At 39.1% G+C, this 26,062-nt stretch overlaps 1 protein-coding gene across 1 annotated transcript in view; it reads left to right on the top strand.

Moving 5' to 3' along the window:
• Positions 1 to 26,062, top strand: part of PARD3 (par-3 family cell polarity regulator) — a 482,350-nt gene that overhangs the window by 206,789 nt on the left and 249,499 nt on the right. Inside the window, 1 exon segment of the mRNA XM_068405039.1 lies at positions 5,852 to 5,983. Within this exon segment, the coding sequence (XP_068261140.1) occupies positions 5,852 to 5,983 (132 nt within the window).

The following is a 26,062-nucleotide window of genomic DNA, read 5'->3' as shown; positions in this document are numbered from 1 at the left end:
TTTGCATATTTAAAAAAAGTAAAACCAATATATATCTATTTTAAACAGCAAACAACATTCCAGCTGGTTCAGTAAATCCTGATGTCTAAGCTGCAGCGATGTGTTTTTCACCTCCACCTTTATGGTTTATCACCACTGCTCTCTTTGAATTAGATCTGGCAGTAGCAGTAATGGAGATCCCTGCATAGATGGGCTTCCAGGTAGCCAGCAGCACCTTAGGGTTTTGCTGTGTAGCTGTCTGCGAGAAGGACCACAACCATCAGTGTTAAAAGTGCTGGTCTCTCTGCTCCTGGTCTAGCTTAGTGCTTGCCCCAGGGCTGTCACGTGTGGGGTACAGAGATAGCTGTTTGCCAAAAAGCAGTGACAAAGGAAGGAGTAGGGGACTTGTCTATGGCCGGTTGTTTTTCCCATGTTTCATTGCTAACAGCAACATGACTTTGTGTGTGATTGCAATATGGGTGAGGTATTATGCTCCACTCTGATAACAGTGCTATTTCGAGCCTCTGAGAAGCACTGATAACACAAGAAGTTACAGGGACCACATGTCTCTACCATTCCAGCTTTTACTTCTGCTGTCAGAAAAATTGCTGAATAACTTTGACGCCTTCTGTATAAAATGAACTGGTACGGGTCTTAGCAGGAGAAAGGCAGTCTTCTACAGAAATGGCTACAGCAAAAATATTTCAGTAGATGGCATGAATATACTCTTCTGGTCAGCACAGCCAGTATTAGGAGTAAACTTGCAGAATTCTTGACGTTAGAATAGATGCACCAAGCACAGGCCTAACTGAACTCTTTTAGCTTAGAAAATTTCACTTATATTACGTGCTGTGGCATTTAAGACTTTTTACAGTGTGAAGTTCCAATATAAGATCTAAGCAATAAGACTGTCCTGCATGATTCAGATAAGAGACTTCGCACTGGAGTGATTGAAGGACATCACGTCCCTTGATGAACTTTTCTTTCTTGCTTGCTCTTGCAAAAAACTCCTGTGCACGGGTAATGGATGCTGTGTGGAGAGAGATTTTTGCGTAGCATAGATAAAAATGTCTTTTTAAAAAGTTTATATTGAAGATTGTAAGCATGAATCAATAAAAAATGGAATTATCTATAAAGTACAGAAATACAGAAAACATCTCTTTACATAGGAAGAAATTTCTGTTCATTCAGACTAGGTGATGGTCTGTCAGATAGCGAGTTATTGTTAGATGACAATAGCTCATGTACCAACTGTATGGAGGTTTTTGTGGATAAAATGATCTTTCATTATTTCTTTGTCAGATTTTGATTTTGTTGTCATACCTTTCCACTGCTTTCAACAGGAGGAATTGTTGTTTTGGTGTATAGGAACTGTGCCACCTCTGTCACCAGAAGAAGAGAATTGGATAAGAGAAGCAACAGGAAAAAATCAATTCGTACACACCGTTCCCTGGCTTTTATGGCTCTACTAAGGGACAGTTGTACAAAGCAGTGACTGACTTCCACTGTCCCTTTCTAAGCAAGAGACAGAGCAAGTATCTAGTTTGCTGTGTGGTTAACCACAGTGGAAAACTGGATTTTTTTTAGTTGCTGAAAGACTCAAAATTCTTACTCGTTTGTGGCAGGGTAAACTAATTTATGATGGTGATTTGTTAGGCTGATTACTTGTGCAGACATATTTTTACAAGGTTTTCTTGTGCTGGTTGTATTCAAACTTTAATGTCTAGAAATGGAAGACTTATTTTATACTACAAAGTCTCTTTCAAGAAAAGAAACTGTCATTAAGAAAGCTTAAGTTTGGTATGTCTGGCAACAGACTGCTCTTGCACAGGAAGCTTTTCAAAACTGTGCCACGTATCACAGTTAGAGACACCTGAATTTCCTAGCAAAGCCTGTCAGACATTTACAAGAAATAAAGTTGTGAAGGATAATTGTAAGGGAATGATGCTACAGTCCATATTCTAGAATATTGGACTAATACTGCGCCTGGCCGAAGAAATATCAATACAGTAAATAGGGAAAGGAAATACTCATGCTGATGGAATGAATCACAGAATCACAGAATGTTAGGGATTGGAAGGGACCTCGAAAGATCATCTAGTCCAATCCCCCTGCCGGGGCAGGATTGCCTAGACCATATCACACAGGAACGTGTCCAGGCGGGTTTTGAATGTCTCCAGAGAAGGAGACTCCACAACCTCTCTGGGCAGCCTGTTCCAGTGTTCAGTCACCCTTACAGTAAAGAAGTTTTTCCTCAAATTTAAGTGGAACCTCCTGTGCTCCAGCTTGCACCCATTGCCCCTTGTCCTGTCAAGGGATGTCACTGAGAAGAGCCTGGCTCCATCCTCATGACACTTGCCCTTTACATATTTATAAACATTAATGAGGTCACCCCTCAGTCTCCTCTTCTCCAAGCTAAAGAGACCCAGCTCCCTCAGCCTCTCCTCATAAGGGAGATGTTCCACTCCCTTAATCATCTTCGTGGCTCTGCGCTGGACTCTCTCTAGCAGTTCCCTGTCCTCCTTGAACTGAGGGGCCCAGAACTGGACACAATACTCCAGATGCGGCCTCACCAGGGCAGAGTAGAGGGGGAGGAGAACCTCTCTCGACCTGCTGACCACACCCCTTCTAATCCACCCCAGGATGCCATTGGCCTTCTTGGCCACAAGGGCACACTGCTGGCTCATGGTCATCCTGTTGTCCACTAGGACCCCCAGGTCCCTTTCCCCTACGCTGGTCTCCAACAGGTCTGTCCCCAACTTGTACTGGTACATGGGGTTGTTCTTGCCCAGATGCAGGACTCTACACTTGCCCTTGTTATATTTCATTAAATTTCTCCCCGCCCAACTCTCCAGCCTGTCCAGGTCTCTCTGAATGGCTGCGCAGCCTTCCGGCGCATCAGCCACTCCTCCCAGTTTTGTGTCATCAGCGAACTTGCTGACAGCGCACTCTAATCCCTCATCCAAGTCATTAATGAATATATTGAATAGAACTGGTCCCAGAACCGACCCTTGCGGAACTCCGCTAGACACAGACCTCCAACTGGACTCTGTCCCGCTGACCACTACTCTCTGGCTTCTTTCCTTCAGCCAGTTCACAATCCACCTCACTACCCGATCATCCAGACCACACTTCCCCAGTTTAGCTGCGAGGATGCTGTGGGAGACCGTGTCAAACGCTTTACTGAAATCGAGATAGACCACATCCACAGCTTTACCATCATCTATCCACCGGGTAACATCCTCATAAAAGGCTATCAAGTTGGTTGAGCAAGACTTCCCGTTGGTGAAGCCATGCTGAGTGCCCCTAATGATCCCCCTATCCTTGATGTGCCTAGAGACAGCACCAAGAACAAGTTGCTCCATCACCTTTCCGGGGATGGAGGTGAGGCTGACCGGTCTATAGTTCCCCGGGTCCTCCTTCCTGCCCTTTTTGAAGACTGGAGTGACATTCGCTTTCCTCCAGTCCTCAGGCACCTCTCCCGTTGCCCATGACTTAGCAAAGATGATGGAGAGTGGCCTAGCAATGACTTCCGCCAGCTCCCTCAGCACCCGCGGGTGCATCCCATCAGGGCCCATGGATTTATGGATGTCCAGGTTGCTTAATTGGTCCCTGACCCAGCCCTCATCAACCAAGACAGATTCCTCCTCTATCCTGACTTCTTCTGAGGCCTCAGGGGTCCGGGGCTCCTCAGGACAGCCTCCAACAGTATAGACAGAGGCAAAGAAGGCATTCAGTAACTCCGCCTTCTTTTTATCCTCTGTCTCCAGGGCCCCCACCTCATTCATCAGTGGGCCTACATTGCCTCTAGTGTTGGCTTTACCTGCAATGTATTTGAAGAAGCCCTTTCTGTTGTCCTTGACCTCTCTTGCAAGGTTTAATTCCAAGGAGGCCTTAGCTTTCCTAGTTGCCTCCCTACATCCTCTGACAACAGACTTATATTCCTCCCAAGTGGCCAGCCCCTCCTTCCACGATCTGTACACCCTCTTCTTCCACTTGAGTTTGCCCAGCAGTTCCCTGTTCAACCATGCAGGTCTCCTGGTACCCTTCCTTCTCTTCCTACCTGTTGGGATGCTCTGATCTTGAGCTCGGAAGAAGCAGTCCTTGAATGCTAACCAACTATCTTGGGCCCCCTTACCTTCTAGTACCCTGTCCCATGGGATTTCCCCTAGCAATTGCTTGAAAAGGCCAAAGTTGGCCCTCCTGAAGTCCAAGGTTGTGATTCTGCTAACTATTCTGTTCCTGACACATGAGATCCTGAACTCTACCATCTCATGGTCGCTACAACCAAGGCTGCCCTCAACCTTCACCTCTTCAACCAGACCCTCCTTGTTAGTGAGGATCAGATCCAGCAGCGCTCCTCTCCTAGTTGGCTCATCCACCATTTGCATCAGAAAGTTATCATCAACGCACTAGAGGAACCTCCTGGACTGGGGATGGCTGGCTGAGTAGGCCTCCCAGCAAATATCAGGGTAGTTGAAATCCCCCACAACAACCAGGCCCTGTAATTGCGAGACTGCTCTCAGCTGCCTGTAGAAGGCCTCATCACCCTCCTCATCCTGATAATGAAGTATCGATTGAAGAAAGGGTCAAAAATCTGCTGTATGCTATAAATAATAAAAAAATAGTTTTTAGCTGTGAATGTGCACTGGTGTTTGTTTACTTTTTTAGAGATTTTTGAGATTCATAAAAGCGGTAGTATTGCTAAATATGTAGGACTACAATCCTATTTTATTTGCTAAGAATTGACTATAAGGAAAGTAGATACTCTCTCTAAATTATCTGATTTGGCATGAGGGTAGAAAAACATTGACTGGAAAAAATACTTTGCTCCTGAAGGAAGGATACTTACAGTGTATTTATGATCCTCTTTTGAAAAGCTAAGCAGAATTTCAGTTCCATATATTATATCAGTTGGAGGGAACTAACCTATCTAAGCTATCAGTAATTCATTGACTTTGGTCTAAGGGTATCTCGCATCATTAAGGATCTGCCTCTGTGTTTTTTTCTGGCTTTTAGTGATCAGAATGGGTAAGGACTAGTCATCTTTAGAAGCTGAAGAATTTGTACAGCTTGTGGGAAAGATGTGAAGACAAACTCATCAATTAAAAAGAAAAAAGCTTTTTTTTTAATCGGTCTCAATGGGATAAATGTATCTCCATCAGCACAATCTCTACCTGCTGCTATTTTACAAATGTGACTGTATTTGTGTACCTTCAGGCAAACCAAGCAAAGCATTATAATGTGGACTAAGAATTCAAGTTTTGAACTCTCTAGTATGTTATTCTGGTCTAAAGGACAGTACCTGGAGCAATGAGACAGCTTTGATTATAAAATTGATAACATACAGAGACCTGTGAAAATGACATAGTGGCCTTTGCTGTCACTGGATAGACTGTTGACAGAATCACAGAATGGTTGGGTTGGAAGGGACCTCTGGAGATCATCTAGTCCAACCCCATGCCAAAGCAGGTTCCCCTAGAGGACATTGCACAAGGTCGCATCCAGGCTTTTGCATAGTATGTTTGCTTTTCATGAGCATGAAACTAAGGAGCCTGATGCTCTGAAAGCCTTGCTCGGTGTGTACCTGGGAAGTTCGTGTACTAGAGGTTTGAGGTTGGAAAAGTAGTGAAGCATAAGTGGGTGCAGGAGCTACAAACCTAGTGAGGGCTTTGGTTGGGCTTCACTGGTGTTAAGGAAGGGGAGCTCTTGCAATTGAATGGCTGGGCAATTGCGTTGTCCTTGGGTCCAGTTGGACCTGTGTTCTCCTTTGTCAGTCTTCCTTTTGTACGCGTTTAATAACCAGCTGCATTGTTCATGTGCAAGGACTGGTTGTTTTTTATAAGACACTTTTTTGTTTCTTTTAAACTAGAAAGATGAAAACTACAGAAGCCTACCACGAGATACTAGTAGCTGGTCTAACCAGTTTCAGAGAGACAATGCTCGTTCATCGTTAAGTGCCAGTCATCCCATGGTGGACAAGTGGCTGGAGAGGCAAGAACAGGTAATATATATGTGTGTATATATATATTACTTTATCAATCTAATCTTTATGCTACTCCGAGCTATTCCGAAGAAGTATATTCTTATGTGATATTGGCTCTCTAAGCATGATAAAAGCACCAGCAGTATGCTGAGTAAATTTGTATGGGATTCCTTCTGCTTCCGAAAAACCTACATTAAGACTGAAATGGAGAGCTGCAAATTATTTAATTTTTGAGTCATAAACACATTTATATACTATGTGGAGTGTTGCTGTTCTTCACAACTGATACCAACGGGGTTCTTTTCATTAGAGAGTATTATTTTGGTAAACATTTTGCTGTTGAAAGCTAATAATATTACTACAGAATAACCAAATGTGGGTCAGTTCTGGCATTGCACTTTTAAATGCTTGTTATTCTTAACATTGTAAAATATATTAATTATAAATTTGAAAACTGTTATATTTATTTAGTGTACATTTATACTGCTTTTGATCTTGGTTTTTTTTGAGACACTAAATAATTCCAACTTGGGTTTTTTATTAATGAGCTGGTAGTCATAAAGGTTTAAAGGTCTTAAATTAAAATTACTTAGCAATCACTTTATGTATTTGTATGTGTCTGAAATTTTCCAAGAAGTGTCTTCAAATGTGTAATGAAAATGCATCTTTACTGTAGAGACTGGAAATATAACAGGAAGCCCATACATAGAATAGTGCAGATGTAGGATTATTACCTCATTTTTCTTCTTTGTACAATATGACATGAAAACATTGAGTTTTTGCATTAAACATAAATGTACAAATTTTGTATTTTACAGCAATAGGGCATAAAACCAGAATTTGCTTTATACAGAGGAGCTTCAAAATGAAATTTTCCCTTTGACGCAGTGCAAGCTTCTTACACTGTTCCTTGTGAATGGAGGGGAAGGTTTAGAGTCCAACATTGGGCTGGTGTCCTGGGTCTGGTCTCCTTCACCTACAAATCCCATACAGATATTTGCAGTCCAGCATTGCCAAATCCTAGGATATTCCAAACATTCTTTATTCAACCCTATTCTTGGTTAAAAAGGAGCTTAAATAATATCACAGAGTATAAAAACCTAGAAAAACCCAAATGTGAGCTATTACCTATTTTTGTATCTTGTAATTAGCTGCAGAATCTTTTAAAATTATATGTTTTATTAAAAAGTCACTGTCTTTGGTCCTTGTATATTTTCCTCTGCACATTTAATGATAGTGGTAGTTCTGTTATTATTTTCCTCTCAAAACATGAAGAGTTAGCGTGGATGAGTGTAGCTGCTGTCTCTGTATCTTCCTCTAATCGGTGCCCAGATTTGAAGGCATATCCTGTGACGGTTCTGCTTGTTTGATGTATTAGAGGCATATTTTCATGCGTCATTAGATTTTCTCCGTGGCAGTTAATGAAAACTGTTGTCTCAGCAAAAGAAGTTGGATTAGGAATCTTAATAGGGATCATCTTACAAAATGTTGGGTACATAAATATTTTAATATGTGATGTTTTATATTAAGTTTTGTGCTGATTTTGGTCTTTGAACAGCTTAACTAGTTCAATTTATTCACCAATTAGGTAAATAATTGGGCACTAGTGGTAGTCTGGAAGTGTATTTGTTATGTGAGTTAACTGGTTGAAGTCTGAAATTGCAAATATCATGTTTCTTCTGAGCAAGTTTTCTGCTTTTTGTTTTTGTTTGTTTGTGGTTGTGTTTTTTGGGGAAGAGAGAGGGGGTTTGTTTGTTAAATGTCTTAATGAATCTACATGTACCTGGAAGACCAGGATCCTTTTGTGATTTCATGTCAGCAGGATAATTAGTTGGGCTGAAACCTGTTTAACAGGGTGTGCACAGGAGAAGAAAGCCTGTAGTGAGAGTGGGATGCAGCACAGCTCTGCCGAGAGAAGGAGGGAAAGGCCTGGCAGGGGATGGAGTAGCTGCAGACAGAGATATTCTTCCATTCTTTTTTGGGGTTTTAAACTCAAATATATTTTTCAGTATCCTCTGTGGGCTTTTCTTTTCCACTGGTTAAGCCTTTCACTTCTGTGAAGAAGAAACTCGAGCGACGAGGTTGCCGTCTGTATAATCAATTAATTTAGCAACTTCCAGCCCTGTTCTGTGTACTGCACACAGCTGCGGAGGGGCTGGAGTGGGGCTGCACACCCTTGCCAGGGACGCACAGAACGAGTAGCAGACAGTGGGTCTGGCACCAAGGGGAAGGCAGGGACAGAGCCAAGAAACCTCGAGGGTAGAACCCATTACAGGTACCGGGGTAATAATAGTCCTGGTCTAACCTGCCTTTATGGCTCTTTAGAGGAGATAGTAGTAAACACTGGATTCATCTTGCAGACTCCAGAGGCTCGTTGTTGGAGGAAGGCTCTTCTGGCTTGGATTGAGTTACTTCTCTCAAAGCTTACCTCACCTCTTCCTTTTGAATATCAGTCGAAAAAATTTTTCAGGATGATCTTTGTCAGCTTCTAGAATACATGAACATTCACTGGAATTGCGCTTTGAGGAAGGAAGGTGTGATGTGCCAAAGAAGTGCAATTATTTTTCTGTGAACAGCACCTCATTTCCCATGAGCAGAACTATGGAGCAAACCGTGATTCTGCAGCATCACAGCCTGTTCGGCCGATGAAACTGACAGAGACCTTTTTTCTAGCAAATCATTATAAGCTGCTGTAGCAGGGACTAATAAGGGCACAGAATTAGATATGTTCAAGTAGTTGTAAGAGAAATAGTTCTGTAAACTTGTCTAGGTTTTAGCACCTAAAAATGAGGAATACATGAAGCCTGTTGAAATTCCTGGAAGTAATTGCTTTTGCTCCTATCTATTGTGCTTAACTAGGGCTCTGCTAAATTAGAGTGATACATCAGAGAAATGGAAAAGATTAATTCTGCTTTCGGAGTCCTTTAAGGTATTCTGGTTGTATATGCTGGTTAGTTATATCTACCTAAGGATTGTTCCCAGTTAGTTCCAGAGCCCTCTGATTGTCCACAGGGCAAATTATTTGTGTATTTCTGAGAAAGTTTTGATATTTCTCAAGCCCATGAAATAAGTTATGTGAAACTGTTTGTATCAAAGAATCATTTCAACACTGTAAAGCCAAAAATCCAAATACAGTTTCAGAATACAGTTAGAAAGTTAAGGATTGTATTTTTTACTCTTTCTATCAATTATTTCATTAATTCTCTCTTACAGATTGTCAAGTACTAGGAACAAAATTTGCAACTTTTACTTTAATTCTGAAATATCTTAATAAAATAAAAACTTGGTTTTTGTACCTTGCCCTTCACAGCACTTTCTTTTCCCTCCAGAGCAGCCAAACTTTGAGAAATAGTTGAAAAAATCTTATTTCCTCTGAGATTTAGTGCATATATATGGTTAATGTCACTTTTATTTGAGAAATTTTTTCCCCTCTGTTCACCTCAAGACTTGCTCAGGCCCTGATCAGATCTGGACTCATGCTGTTTTCATACCAGGAGACATGAAAAGGGAACGTATGAAAGAGTTTAAAACTGTTCACCAATTCCTTAAGTTTAAGTACAGAGAAAACTTCTCTTGGGTGGTCATTTCAGTTTCATTAGTCAGGTATTGAAACTGGCAGCAATCACGACACTTTGAACTGAAATAGTATATTCCTTGCCCTGCTGGAGAGGCCTGTTTTGCAGAAGGATTAAGAGGACCCAGCTGTGCTGTGCACTGGGGAAGGGGTGTGAGAGCAGCAGGAGAGGGAAATTCTAATGCTGACCTGCATAATTATGAAGCGGTTGATCAGAGTTGTGAATACAATGAGATTGGTTCTATTAAAATGATATGCAAATATATATACTATTGGATATAGATTTGTATTTGTCAGTGCATGAAAGCAAGGTAGGAGATGGAGTAAAATTTCATGGTTATTACTGAAGAACAGGTCTGATTCCTAAAGTCTCAGTAGCTTTTTAGTAACTAGGAAAAACTAGAGATAAAATCAAGTCAAATGTATTCTGAAATGGGAAGAGACGTTGGTTACTATTGCTGTCTTCTTGAGCAGAAATATGCTTTATGGAACACTTCCCCTAAGTTATTCTTGTTCATGACATCTGTCCATAATAATCTCATACAGTTTATCTGGTTCCTTTTTCAACGAGATCAGATGTGCAAGTAGCATATGGTCTTACATCTTCAGCTGTAGAATACCTGCCTTCAGCTTGTATTTTCAGCAAAATAAGGCCTGCTTTTAATATGATTAAATATACTCTCTTAAACCATTTGGATGCTATAAATAAGTGCATTTCAGCACTGTCAGTTGAAAAAAAAAATCAGAGCTTCAGAGGTAAGTTGGTGAATTTAAACCACTAATTTCCACTGGATTCTTACACTCCAGCTTACCTATGTTGTCAAATATTTCCTTTAACAACAAAAACCCTCCTTCTGTTTTATGCCTTAACATAAGAATAGAAGGCAGAAATGCAGCTCATTTATTTTGTTTAGTTCTGAATGTTTCATAGTGGTGTAGCTAATGTATATAAATATTTTTATTTTCAGGAGTGTACCTCTTTTGTGTTTCTCCTTGTCTGACAGGGGTATTTTGGCTTTTGTTTCTAGGTTTTGTTATGACTGTAAGTACAGTGGAAAGGTCTGCAACTTCTGTGTTTTGTGGCCTGGAGATGGGGAGGCTTGAGGGTTGGAGGCTCTTCTTATCTCAAACTCCTCACATGTAGAGGTTGAAACTGCAGTAAAAATTGTTGTCATTAGTAAGGAGTTGTGCTTTAAGGTTTGGAAAAAGGATTAGCTAGGCTTCAGTTGGAGGAATAATTATTAACTGGTTATCCATTACTCTGTACAGCGCCAAGATAGAGTCTCATTGCTTTTCTCCTTATCTGAGTACAGGCACTTTATAATTTGTCTCTTGTGATAACAACCTTTATGAACATAGAACCATGACAGCGTGTAAATTATAAAATACAAAGATGGTTTTAATATTTGTCATATTCCTTATAAAGAATTTCTGTCACAAAGATACAGATATGCATATGTTCGAAGCTCTAGGCCTAATGCACAGGCCTGTCTCTTTTTGAGGGGGTCTCCAGTGGATTTTCCTGTACGACAGGCAGAGAGTGTATGGGTGAAGCCAGGAAGCTATCCAGGGATGGTGAAACCAGGCAGGACTACTCTGAGGCTGACCATGGGAGGAAAAAAATGTTACCAGCGAGTGAATAAGACCATGGCTCATGCAGTTCGCTTGTTTCTGCAGGTAGAGCTATGGGATGCTGATGAGAAAGGCATGGCTTGGCACTTAGTATTAAATAATTGGCCATAGCTATGACTATGGGCAGGTAGAAGCAGTGACTAGTGCATTGGTAGAGGATTCACTTAAGGTTTCTGTTAGTCAAAGAGCTGATCAGAAGAACTCAAGATGCCCCTGGAAGAGTTCAAAGTCTCCCCAATCCCATATCCACTTGCAAAATCAGCTTTTTTACTACTTGAAATGGGGGTTCTTGGCCGTGTGATCACACTGGCTTCCGCTTGATGGGGTTGTCAACACCCTGAGTGCTACAGCTGTTTCTTCTTGCTTTTGTACTATGAAGAAGGTGAAAAGCTTGATTTGGCCCTGTCACGGTTTAAAGCTGGGCTGGCTATTAACCAGGTGGCAGATGCTCTCTGTTAACCCTCTCCCCCACCCCTAAGGGAAAGGGAAAGGGAAAAGGGAGAGAGACTTATGGGTTGGAAAGTTAAAACAGTTTTAATAAACTATAATAATGAAAAAGAGTATAATAACAATAATAATAGAAATAATCAAATATATACAAATATATACAAAGCCACGACTGAGAGCTTGGAAATCCTTCTCAGACAGAGTTGCTCCCCCCAGCACAGGCAGAGGGGAAAATGCAGTAGCTCCCCCCAGCACGGGCAGAGGGCAAAATGCATAGCTCTCTGCCATCACACCTGCAGGCTTTTAACTGGAAACTGGCAAAGCTGGTACCAATCAGTGGAGACAGGAGGGCCCCTCCTCCTGGGCCCCACCTCCAGGAGGCAGTGGGTTAGTGATAAATAGAAAAGTGAGAATGACATGTATGGGATGGAATACCTCGTTGGTCAATCTTGGGTCACCTGCCCTGTCTGCTCCTCCCTGCAGGTGCGAGCCCCCTTTGGCTCTTCACTCATAAGCAGTGAGGAATTTAGCAGTGACCTTGGTTTCTCTAAGACTAATTGGCCTGGTTTGGGCCAAACCAGGACAGGCCCAAGGATACTTTCTCTTAGCTGCTGCTGCTGCGGGTATTTAGGTATTGACTGCTGCCTTTATTTCTGTATATTGGCAAGATGTTAACTCCTTCAGCTCAGAAACTCAAATGCTCAAATAAAGTGTAAGATATAAAGTGCTGGCTTGACCCTCCACTCAGCAGGAAGAGGGACAGTTATGTCTCAGGAAGGGCAGTGGTTACATCTAGCTCAGAGCCAGCCAAATGCCCTGTCTGGCTCTCAGAAGTGCACCTTGACATCTTGGAGCCATTATTAAACACAGGTGTAATAATATTTTTCATTTTTCTTTTCTTTTTCTTTGACTAATCACACCTTTGGAATATTTTTTTATATATAATTTGGTCAAAATTATTAAATAATTTCTAATAGCCTTTGATTTCCCCAAAGAGTGTCGTGGTATTTGGTATCACTGATCTATATGTGACCACAATTAAGTGATTATTCTGTACACTGGTTTCAGTGCTCTCCCTGTGTTGCATTTATTATTATTATATTAGAAAAAATACTAGGTATAGTGAGATCCAAAATAAGAAACCTGTATTTAGGTGTTTATAATGTGAGTACCTACATAAAAACATCCAAACTCCTTTTAGGTAGTACTGGAGTCTAGGTCTTCATCGAGTTGAGGCATGCGTGCGGTCAGCTGGGTCCCTTCCAGGCTGGACCCTGCTGAGCTGCTTCCAGCAGTGGTGGGTGTTGAGGTTCCCAGTTCCCATAGACACATCTTCATCTGAGAGACTTGCTGGAGCTGGTTCTGTGTTACATGTCAGAATGCTTAAAAACGGGCATGGGAGGGTAAAACAAGCTCTTGCGATGGGCATGTAAGTTCTCTATTTCTGTATTTATGATTTCTGCTTTTTAAGGTTAAAATCTTTACCACGTTTTTCTGCAGTGAGAATCAGAATCAAAGGCCTTTTGTAGGTTTAAATGTGACTTTGAACTTAACTGGCTTCAGATGCAGATTTCTAAATCTAAACTTCATTTCCATAATTAAAAACCATTTGACTTTTAGGTTCTAACTTGATCTATTTCCGATTTTTATGTAGACTCTAATTCCTACACCCCAGAAGAGTTCTCGTGTCTTCTGAATTCAGAAGAATCTCTGTATTCTTCTGTATAAAGCTTTGATATGAATACACTAATATACATGTTTATTAAATATTCTCTAAATGTGTGTGTATAACCGCAGAAACAGAGAGCAGAAGCCTGAAAGAAAGGTTTATCTGTGTGCTGAATGCGTCAGTATGTACAGAGACAGAATCAGATTTCAGACGACAGTATGTATTAGTTTTAAGAAAATATTAACATGGAATTTAGAAGTCTCTACACTTTTATGCAAAATGGACATTTGTGGACATGACCTTAATTGTGTATTTTGGAAAGAGATTCTTCTTATTTGCTTTGGAGTCATGAACAAATTTGAAGTTGTTTTTCAGTGCTGAGGGTTTCAGTTTATATAAGGTAGGAGGTTGGAATAAACAGCTTTATTGCTTGAGGACAGCTGTAGTGGTGATGCTTTTATAAACAATGTTTCATGCTGGCATCTATCTTGTTCTCCTTTGAAAAATAATCTGTCATTTCATACAGTGTATTAAATAGGTGAGACAGTTCAGGGGATGCAGTCTACTTTCAGTTATATGCTGCTGTGTAGACATGAATTCAGTGGCAGAATGTAGCTCTACATGTGGAGAGGTGATTATAGTCCACAATTTAAAAAAAATACAGAAGTCAATTTTACAAAAGAACTCATGGGTTTTAAGTGTTATAGAAAAAATATGCTTCATGTTCAGATGTATAACCTCACACTCAAACACTCTCACTCTCATAGATATATGTACACATTCACATAAGTATGCAGATGGACTGGACTGAAATTTAGAGAATCGTAGAACAGCCCAGGTTCTGTCCAATCTCTGTCCAATCCCATCTTGAAAACCTCCAGTGCTGGAAACTCTACCACATCCCTGGGGAGGTTGTTTCTGTGACTAGTTGCTCTCACTGTAAAAAAAATTATTTCATATATCAAGATGTAACCCCTCCTGGTGGAACTTGTACCTGTAGCCCCTTGTCTTCTCCATGTGGCTCCTTGTAAAGAGACAGCCTCTGTCCTTTTTGTAGCCACTCTTTAAGTAATGGAATACTGTCCCTTCTGAGCCTTCTCTTCTCCAGGGAGAAAAGACCTAACTCATTCAGTTGTTCCTCACAGGACAGGTTTTCCAGCCCTTTGATCATCTTTGTGGCCCTCCTTTGGACCCTCTTCAGCCTGTCTGTGTCTTTCATGAATTGCGGGGACCAGAACTGGACATGGTACTTCAGGTGCAACCTGACAAGTGCTAGTATCTGCTAGAAGACCTACTGTGTTCTGCAGAACCTTTCTGAAGAGTGTTGGCATGCATGAAGGGTATTTTCAGACTTGCTAGTAGACATACACTGCTGTTTTCCTGCATTTTGGGACCAAACTATTTAAATAATCATGTTGTTACGGTAGTTAATGGTAATAAATCTATGGTACCAGAGGTAGAAGTAATATTCTCTTGAACTACATGGAGATGCTGTCAGAAGCTTTAAATAAATTATTGCTGTTAGTTTTCTGTCAATTTTCTAAATATTTTGCAAAACAGTGTTGTCTCTGGCTTTTTTGACTGCTCTTTGTCCATGGTAGCAGGTCAGATAAGGACATCTTAAAATCCCTTACTGGGCCTGGAAAAGTGTTTCATCTGAAGGATGTCTCAGGTCTTCCTTTTTTTCGTAAAGAACTTGTTTTCTTTCTTCATGCTGTGAAAGAGGTTTGTCTTCTCATATGTTTACTTTTTAGTCCAGGCATATATAATATATCCTGAAGAGTTGTTTATAATAGAAATGCTTTTGCTATTTTCATAATGTGCTTGTTGCTGCCACTGTGCCGTGTCCTCAAAAGCCCCGGCGGGAATGTGGTATGGGTTAGTACCGCGCAGCCCTGCTCGAGGCAGTGATGGCTGCGTAGGTCCTGCGGGCCCCATGCAGCCCTGCCTGCGTGGGTGAGAGCACGGGAAGCACGGGGGCAAGGCGGCCCCGTGACGGCAGAGCGAGCAATACTGAGCAGGAGCCGCAATTATGGCATGCCAAAGTAATGCAGAAGTGAAATACATTAGTAAAATTAAAATTTGTCCTCATTCCCTCGGTGGGTAATACAGTTAATGAAAATAGATCTGACCAAATTAAGATAATTTATTTCATTAGTTTACAGCACTGTAAAACTTTCCAGGGCAGTCCAGCCCTTCTGTATAAACCTGAAGGAGATGCAGTTCCACTATTCACTTCAAAGACCACAAGGGTTAAGAGTTTTAAATGTATTAAAGCAATTCTGTTAATTGTGTCTATAGAGGATTCTCTCTCGCCCTTGGTAAAGTATTCTTAATTTAAAATTCACATTATGCTTGTTCTTCATTCTAGCCTTTTAAGCAAAGCATAGATATATAAGTGATTACTTGTATCTTTGAGGCTTAAAAAGAAATTCTGCATTTTTGTTTCAGAAGGTGGTACTAGTAGTACATGGTATTGGTATTTTACCTGTTTTTCCTTCCCTTTTGTGTTGTTCTCATTTTCTCTGCTCTACCTTTCTCTTCTTCCTGCACACCTGCTTTGTGTTCTACAATACAGATTTCTACAGGACAGCAATCAATTCCTTGGAAAGAGAGAGATGACATCTCTGAATCCCAGCTCCCCACATCCCTTCTCTATTCTATTTTCTAGAGTCTTGATGATGTCTTTTTTTTATATTCTGTCTGAAAGACACCATGCAAAATCAGAAAGTTATCCCAAATACTGTTTTTTTCATTGTTCCTTTCAAATTATAAGAAAACCCAAGATGGAGAATTTGCTTGGTTTTGTTGCCAAGCCAAACTTCTATAATTCTGCATTAGAAGTCAGTCTGGCCTTAGCTTAAGCCTCACATTAACTTAATTTGCAGTTAACTTAATTTGCATTTTAGAATTTACTTGACTTGATATGGAAAAAGAAGTGCCCTTTTTTTTTTTAATAGTCTGGTTTTCTTCCTGGTACATTTTTTCTTCTAAATGGCTAATGTTACTTGTTTAAAAGAAATATTTATATTATTAATATGTAAGGGAAGTTGTAGTTCTTCCTACAGTAAAATAGAGAAACTTATCCAGACAGGAACATGGATGTGAGGGCTCCTCACTTTTCACTGTAATTTTTAGGCTCAGGTAAATCACTGCTGAGTCATGCGAGTCAGTTAATTCCAAACAGAACAGAAATAAAGCCAGGGTGGTTATGTTAGGCAAGGGGAAATGACAGATTTTATCTGACTGGGAGATTTATCTCATTTACTGAATAACAGCAGGATGATTTTTATACTTTTTTCTTTATATGAATTATTAATTATGAGAAAGATGCTTTCAGAAAAGGGCCGAGTTTGTCCTGTCTGTTGTGGAAGCGATTGTTAATTTATCTTCCATTGGTGGAAATAGGAAAGGCGCTTATTCTTTAAAATCCTGTGTGGACAGGTCACTTTAATGACATGGTTGCACTTTGCAAAGGGGAATGGGACTGTGTAACTTGGAGTTAATAATTGAGTTATGTGGAAGTAATTTGTCTGGGTTTTTGTTTTATTTTGGGTTTTAAATTTAATCTCGATTTTATTGCTTAAGTATGAGCATTTCATTATTGAATGTAGTGCTCTCTGGCTGTATTAAGTGGCTACTGTAATTTATAGGATACTTTGAGAAATGTCATGATTCTTCATGAAGTGACACAGCAAGATTTAGTGAGTGCAGCAACTGAGTGAATGGAATTACGTAATATGACCTAGTTGATGCTATATAACATAAGATTTAAATTTATTTCATCAGTATAAGTGGAAGAGAAAAGAAGATAATAGGCCAGCCTTGCCAATTCATTCACTGGCTGATTTGAAAATAAGTCCATTTGAAATTTATCTTGAAACTACTTGGAGTTGCATATGAAATGGTCAACTTTGATCATTTCCAGGGCTGGGGAGGGGGCGAGGAGGGAGAACAGGAATTCAGTTGCTTAGGAAATCAGGATGTACAAAAAAGTTATTTACTTTTGTATGCGTCACATGCAAGACAGAAGAAACAACAATCCCTCTCTTCTTTTTAAATTTATTTTATTTGAACTAATTTAATAAATAGTTAAAAAGTGTTTTCATAAGACCCAGCAACTAACTGCCAACTGCCTTGTGGTACTCATAAGGGCTTTTGCTGAATCCCTGTGCCAGAGAAAGAAAACTGATTTGTAACTGATGCAGTTACTCTGGTTGAGGTGAGTTCCCTGCTCAGGATACACAGAATTAAAACAAATAGAGCACAACTAGTGTTTCCATGAGGAAGCAATGGATTGGAAACATGTGAAGCACTAAAAATATTCATGAACCGAAGACTTTCTGTAATGTGCTGCTGTAAATATTTTACTTTTGATATAAATATTCCTTTCAAGTTTTGATCTCTTGTATGTGATATTTTAAGAATAAAAATTGTTGCCCAGATTCCATATTAAGGTATCACTCACTTTCATGCCAGCTGTATGTGATTACTTTAACTTCACTTGGATTGAAAATTTTTATGCTGCTTTTTCCAGCCCAGAAATGACTATTTATGAATTTGAGCAAAATCAGTTGGCTATTATTATTTTAGCATATTTGCCATTTAAGATATTGTTTGTTTTCACAGTTTAAAAATTAATATTAAGGGCAGCATACATACACAACTATTTCCAAAACAAAAAAAACCCCAAACAAAATATCCTTTAGACTGTAATTGCAAACATTTTTACAGACTGTGGAATAAACACCCGAGGAGTGAGGGTATCCAGTATGAACAAAACCTCTGGCTCTCTTCGTATTTCTTCAGAATATTAGGCAGGAAGCCAGTGTTCAATCACTTTGTATCAAAACTTAATTTCCTCTTCCTTTTGGATACACTCATTTGTCTTCAAAAATCTTTACTTTCCTAATGTGTAGGAATTCATGATTGCTTATAATTTCAACTCATTTAACCAAAGCACAGACTAAATTAAATGTCCCAAAAGAAAGCGGTCGTATCTGTGAGCTTCTCTATTTAAAATTATTGAAAGTTACATTGAGTATTCTATCATACCATTTTTATTTATCTTGATTTTCTAGGCAATAATTGTTACCACAAAGCACAGATTTCATAAAGCAAGCCTGTCAGTATTCTTGTAGTTACACTTTGTCACTATAAGTAGCTTTCTCTTCGTGAAGACTCTTTTAACTCATCCTCTCATCAAAACTGATGGATTTTGATGGTGATTTGAAGGTCGGTAAAACTGATCTTTGTGCAAAAGAAGTGTTTTATAATATACTTCAGTAGGATAGTGTGTATCGCAGCATTCTGGGTAGGTGAAATTAATGGGGCTCAAGGACTCTGCCATTTTCTCCCTAAATTAACAAATGTCAGTCGTACTAAAAAGCTGAAGATTAGGTAGGAGGCACTTCAGCTCCGTACTGGTGTGTCTGGGGACAGCAGAAAGTACTGGGATGTAGACTGGGAAACGTGTAGATAAAAACAAAAGAAGTTATTATGTCTGGATCTATGTGAAATTCTTATCTCATTGCAATGCAATTCCCTGATGATTTTTTTCATTTTACAGCTACATGTGCATGTAAATATAAAAAGAGGCACAGCTGAAGAGAAGTTGTGCCCTCTCATGCCGGGCCTCTGAGGGTTTGAGTGCGCTGGTGTCAGGCACGCCTGGACTTGTCTTACCCTAAAGCCAAACCTCAGAAACCTGGGGTGAATTCAGAGCAGCGTTTGCATCTGCAGCGTGCAGCTGGGACTGTGTTTCAAGATGGTGGGAGTCATTTTGAAACTGCCCCCCGGGCTGTTTCAGCAGGGCAAACAGTAGCTGCTGGAGCTCTGTGGGCTCGTGCTAGCTGGAAGCTGACGGGTGTCCTGGTGAGAAGCGATACTGTTCTGGGTCATCTGAATTTGGAGCCTCTACAGAAGGCAAAATTTATTTGATTCATGATAGCATCTTTCTGTTTATGAGTTAACATACAGCAGACTTTCCTGTTCATTTTTGTAGTTCAGCATTCTTACTGCTCATCCATCTATACATTAAATGAGGTACACGTTCATACTCATTTATATACTAGAAATACAAAACACTTCATTAACTGCCCTCTTTTAGGAGCAGTATTTTAAAGTGCTGTCATTGACGACACACACACACATATACAAATGTATCCATATATAACTTGTAAAACTTACTTTATGACAAATGTTTTTCTTGTAACTGTGTTTTTAAATACATTCATGTTGTGGGGTTCTCAGTCACCTTCCTGGTATTATGATGACCCTGATAACTTCAGTAACTGTTTTAGAGGAGAAAGTGCCTAGTGTAAACTTTTACATACTAAAAGAGGTAGTAAAGAAGTATCATTTTGTTGTCTTTGAATTTGACTTTGTTTTTTAGCCCAAAAATGCAGTAGCCTTTACAGTTCTGTATCTACAGCTAGCCTGAAATTATGATGATGGCACAAGATGCTGGGTTTGTTCAATCATGTGTAGCAGTATCAATTTAATTCATTTAACAATCAGGAAAATTAGTCTTAAGTAATGCGTTTTAAAAGTGTTACTAATAATTCTTCATTACAAATTCTGGTCTTAAGAAGGTCTTTCAGGAAAGGCTGAACTTTAAGCATATAGGCACTACACATCAGTTTCTCAATTTTCACATCTTGGATTATTTTTCTTCCCCTATTTTAATACCAATACTCTGAACTGGGATAGCTTTTAGGTAATTGTGGTGACTGAAATCAAGGAGACCCTAAATAAGATTGGAGGTCAGCAAAGCTATTAGCGTGACAAAGTTTAACACCACGGAATCTGGGAAGCACAGTCTCGCTTCCATCCGGAGAGAGAAGCTTGAATATTGTTTCCAGAAGGAATGTTTCAGAAATGCTCAAATAACCAGTTCATACTCAGTCCTGTAGTATTATAAATCTGTAAATGGATTCTGTAAGTCACCTCTCTTATCTCATTTCCACAGTTAAAATTTTTTTTTTTTTTTGCTGAAGACATTAATTTCACAGTGTTGGATAGTTTAATTTTCTTCCCTTCTATTTTAGTAGACTGGCAGTGCAGATATCACCGTGTCTGACATGCCAGTTTTTCTCTGTACAATACGGTGTATTTTGTGGCTCTAGTGCAGCAGTAGACTAGCCCAGAAATCACAATCTGGGATTATTGTCTTTGTGTATCCTCAAGGTGTAATATTTTAAAGTCGCTGCATCTGTTGGTACTTAAGAGCATGATTTTTACTTTTTATTTTTGCCAGTTTTTACCATCTGTGTGTCTGTTTTTTGGCTCCTTGTTTTAATTTTTCAGTTTAATTTCTCAGTTGCACTGGGATTTCTTTCTCTTTCTCACACATGCTCTTTTTGACTCATCCATGAAGTTACATTAAAACAAAAATTATTTATGGCAGTTGCATAGTAAAATTCTTGGCCTTCACAATTTGGATTTTTTAATGATATCTTTTTATCGAGTCTCTTCTAGTAAATGCACGTCATTTTGGGAAGTGAAATAGCTTTTATTACACTTTGTTTAAGTTTTAAAAAATTAGTTTGGATTGAAGCATTTTGGCGGGAAAAGCTAGCTTGGTCACATTAAACACATTCTAGTCTTTCATACTCATTTAGTTTTTAATGCCCAAGAGGGAATAATTTTCTTGAGAAATCTGTTTTATAATCATAAACAGACATAATTCAGTAATTTTCTCATGAAACATTGGCTGAAGTTTTGGCACTGATTACTTGAAACTCGCACAAGCAGGAACATTTCTGTTTAAATTCCAAGAAAAATATTAATGAAATATATTAAAATAGAAACAAAATATACATACAGTGTGTTACAGACTGTTTTCAATGAAAAGGATGTATCTTCATCAATTGAGTAAATGTCTCATGAATTCAGGCATGTTCTAGCATTTCAAGAATGTTCTGATAGTACTTGAGTCATTTTCTCTGCTTATCCCTGAGAAGTTTTTTACAAAAAATTACATTATATGAATAAATTTTTAATGTATGAGGGTAACTGTATAGCACATCTATCCAATATTTTGCTTCTGTATGTGTTTGTGAATATTGAAAACTCCACTGCTGCTCTGATCTTCTCGACATATGTATTTTGCTTATCACTTAAAATATGCGTTCCTTAAGGTCGAATTTAATGACTTTTTAAAAAGCAAGCTGGTTTATTTTTAGTCTCTTTCAACTATTTTGTAACTGAGGATTTTAAAGTTTATTTTTACCTTCTGGTGTACTTGCTTGCTCATAGTTGATTTTCAAACCAGAATATGGACCTGCTTCCTTTTTGATCTTTTTTTTTTTTTTTTTTTTTCTAGTTTCTAATGAATATTTTGCATTGTGCTGCACAAAACAATGAGTAAGAGTTACATTAAAACACCAGCACTAGCAGGTAAACACATGTTCCTTTTGGAATATGTGGCTCTCATAACCTATAGCACTCTCTGCGTGAGCTGCTTTGAATTATTTTTCTTAACAATGCTGTAGACTATCAAAAGACCAAAAGAAATGCTTTGTTCACTTGAGAAATCATTATTTGAAAGGAAGCATTGCTGTGAAATTCTGAGGAGCAGAATTAGTCATCTTCTCTCTATATATGCGTATAGTTTTTTCTAAATATGGTCTGTAACCATTTTTTACAATATTATGAAACAGGGAGAGTGTGGTGGTTTTTTACTGAGTGAATTGAGCTTTCATTCCCACTCGATTCCCGTTGTTTTTTGCTGAAGACTTTTGTTTTGGAGGAAAAGGAGTGTTAGTGCCTTGTTTTAGATTCTCAGTTGTCATTAAAAAAACTTAGTAGGGTTTTCCAGTTTTACTAACAGAGACTCAAACATACCCTATTTTAGTGGTAGTGGGAACAATTTAAACTCCATTTTTCAAAATATGAGTTCCAAAATTTTCCCTGGCTCTAAAGATTTTGTTACTGCCAGGTTTAACTTCCCGATTTCCTGACAAATATTCTGTTACTGTAAGTAAAGGGGAAAGCTGAGTGAGCAAACCAGTACACGTTCTCCAGTGTACTGTGAGATGTGCACTTCGTTACACCACTGTAATAAGAGCCATGGAGGAATGGAATTGATTTAGAGTTGATAATATGTGAAGAAGACACTGCTGATAATTTGTTTTCCTGTGACTTGAATCTTAAAAAGTTGTATGTTTTCAGTTGGGAGTATAAATTAAGAATAAAAAGTAGGATGCTTTCACTACTGTGGTTAGTTGTCTATAGGGCTACTTAGAAAGTGCCAGCGAAAGCGATTGCCTCTGCTGTCTTTTTTTCTTGCTTTCCACATGGAAAACAAGTTGGTCTCATATTCTCATGAGAAGGACCTGTAATAGCATGTGAGCAGAAGCATGCATGCATTGGTCTTTCCATAGTGTTGGTTTACTTTGGGCTGAGAGAATTCCAGCAGTAGTAAGAGAAGAGGATTCGAAGTGCAATGATGAGAGCAATCCATCCATTTCCAGGAGCATCCCCTCTGAACTGGAGCCTTGCTCCTACCTTGAATCTGAACTGACTGGGTAAGTCTAAGGATAACCCATATTTGAATGCCAGGCACTCAGTTGCGCTGTACTGTGTGTTTTAAAAGGCTTGTGGGAAGCTACATGTAAACTTTCATGTCAGATAGTTTCCCAGCTGGCTGGTACATTGAATTCATTGAGAATAGGAAGGGCTGGTTCAATTCATTTCCATCCCTTACATCACAGTCATTTTCTGCAGCGACGCATAAGGATTGATTACCATAGCAACAGTGTTTTAGCTTGTACTGCTGTGAATGTGGTTAATGATAATAGAATTATCTAGTCATTTTAAATCCTGTTATATTATTAGGTCATCTGAACCATCCTCTTGCTATGTATGGAGTTATTCCCTGTAGCCTATCTTGTAGTTCTTTGTCCATGCTGCTTTTACATGTGTTGAGCAGTGGGGATTCTGCTTCTTCCCTTGGGAAACTTTCACAATCTGATATATCACCCCATTAAGGATTGTCTTCTGATATTTAGCATCATTTCACCTCCTTTCTCCCAGCTACATGGATTTGTACCACATAGAAGTTCTGTTCTAATCTTCTTCCATATCAAGCATTTGCAATTAATCCTTCTACTTTACCTGCATCAGAATATAACAGCTCAGTATTTGTGCGTTTCAGGATTTTCTTACAGGGAAAAGCAGGTTTCTAAACCCATCATCTCTTCTCCTGCTTGACTACCTCATTTTGATAGGAAAGTGCCTAGTACTCAAATACTATTTAGATGACCTGAACTGCATAGACAAAAAGCTTCCAACTTTCCAGTGCTTAAACATGTTTGCTTCAGTATATGCACCACTAGCTTGCAGGTTCTTCTGTGTGCATGTGTGCCCTGCGCCATTTGATCTCTACGGTAGCGTGTGGTCTCTTAAAGCACAGGAGATGCTCCTCAACCCTTGCCACAAGTCAGCAGAAGTAACCTCTCTGTCTGCCCTTCTTGTATGACCAGTCTCAGTGTGGATGGACATAGCTACCTCTGCTATCCTCCACATACACAGGTTTCATGCTTTTATCCTCGCTTGTGATTTCTATGTTTCTAAATCCTTTCTACCTACATTGCTTTTCCACCATGAAGAAAAAGAATTTCCAGTCATGTCCAAAGAGACATACAGTGGAAATGCTCTGCTTCAGGCATTGCACAACCTGTGCTACATGTAGGTTGGCTAGACCAGGAATTCATTTAAAACAGGTAAAATAAAGTACTTTTCTATATAGTGAGGCCATGGGTTACCTGCAGATGTATTACGTCGTCATACTCTGTGTCTGCTTTCTCAAAAGTTGTTGTGGATTTGGTAAATAAGACACGAGAGTATTGTTGTCTTTCCAGTAATCTCTTGTTCTCACTGCTACTTATGCTTTTTGACTAATTTTCTTCATTAATATTTGATGTCGTACAGTTGCCCATTTCTTTTTTTTATTCATCTACAGTATAAGTAAGTACATACTACATTAATATTCATCCATACTACCCCAAGAGGGCAGAAGACTGGGAATTGCCATTTGAAATTACTTTCAGAGCTAAATTTGCTACAAAAATATTTGATGCTGCAGTAAAAAACAGGTATATTAAATCTACCTCAGTATTATCATCGACTAATTCTTTAATTTGTGGTGATTTTCGCTGGGTTTTTTTGAGAGGTGGTGCTACTTTTTCCAAGATTCTTCCCTTTGAGGCTTAGACTAGATTGCATTTCTGAGAATGCATTATCTTACATTTATTCAAGTTTCAATTTCCTCAGTCACCAGGCTTCTCAGTCCACCAGTGTGATATATATATATCTGGAAAGTCTCACAAAGCTCATTGATCATGTTTTAAAAGATTGTTTTAAACCTAAGTTGTATTTCACTGGCAACTTTCATCACTATATTTTTAACTTGCTCTTCCAGGCAATTAATTGTTTAGGTAACATTATCTTGCTGTCAGTCCCTTAGGAAAGTATTAGCTTTTCCGTTTTAGAGATTGTTTTAATGTTCTTTTTTTTTTCTGTTCATGTATACACTCTCGTTCTTTTTCTCTGTTCGTTACTGCCTTCAACCTGGTTATATGTAAGGAGAGAAAGGCAAGTACATTTCATTGATTTTAAGGATTCCTCTTGCCTACACGGTCTAGAATATATGTGTGCAAGATATTTCTTTAAGTTTTGTTATTTGTTTGTTTGTTTTTTTAATTAAATCAAACTGCAGAAAGGCTATAACTATTAATGTTAAGGAACTATTCTGAGCCTGTAAGTAGGTGAGGATAGACCACAAAAAAAAGAGTGGGGAACCTGCTGATTTTACTAAATGAAAACTCGCTCGTTTTAAACGCAACTGTCTGTTTCTCCCCATATTTTCTTCAAATCACATGTGCGAACACCATGAGCTTTATTAATTTCAATGAGAAATCCCAACTTTTGTCAAAGATTTTTCTTCTATTTTTTTTTTTTTAAACTGGCCTTGCCTTTATACTTAATTGTTTCTTAATTATAAGATACAGTGACCTTTATCTTATTTCAAAGGTTCACTCTCTAGTCTCTTCAAGATTTGATTTCTGTGATGACAAAGCAGATGATTTTCTCCTTTCCATACAGTCAGGAGTATTGGTAGGCCAATATTGTCCTTTCTCAGATTTGCTGACATTTGAGGAAGCACAAAACACACTCCAGTCCTAATGACATCAAACCTAACTTTCCAAGGATGAGAGAAAAGCCTGTTGGTGAATTACTTGAGTTCTCTAATACAGTGACTCTTACACTGTCCTCTGAAATAGCCAGAGCTGGCCATAACAAGATACTAGAATAGCCCAGCTGGTTAGTCTGAAACTCGATGTATATTCTGTGAAACTGGAAAGTGGAAGTGCCCAAAGATCCTGCCCAGGGATGCAGTGGAAGAAGTGCTCAGTGCAGTTTGATTTCTAAAGTTGCTTATTTCTGAAACCCCAGCATTTGCTTGTTCTTCAGGTTTCTTCAAGTTTTCCTTTCATAGTTTGAGGAAAAAGCTTTAGAATGGTAGGATAATAGTGCTTGCTTTCCCCTGGTTTCCTAAATGTAGTTTTTTTCCAGTTTCAGAAAATAGGTATGAAGAGTTAAAGCAAAATAAACATTTCTTCAAGGAGGCCTTAGACTGGACTAGCTTCATTGGCTGGCTTGTCTAGGATTTGAGTGTGGTTTATGGGAAATTGATAACAAGTTCCTGTACATTTGGAAACCTTCAACTCAGCTTTAGCTAGTTTATAACTGATGAAGTGGCAACTAAGAA

Source organism: Nyctibius grandis, chromosome 7 (assembly GCF_013368605.1).
Source record: "Nyctibius grandis isolate bNycGra1 chromosome 7, bNycGra1.pri, whole genome shotgun sequence".
Taxonomy (NCBI): Eukaryota; Metazoa; Chordata; class Aves; order Nyctibiiformes; family Nyctibiidae; genus Nyctibius; species Nyctibius grandis.
Note: the sequence above shows the minus strand (reverse complement) of the source record. Positions and strands in the feature narration are given on the sequence as shown.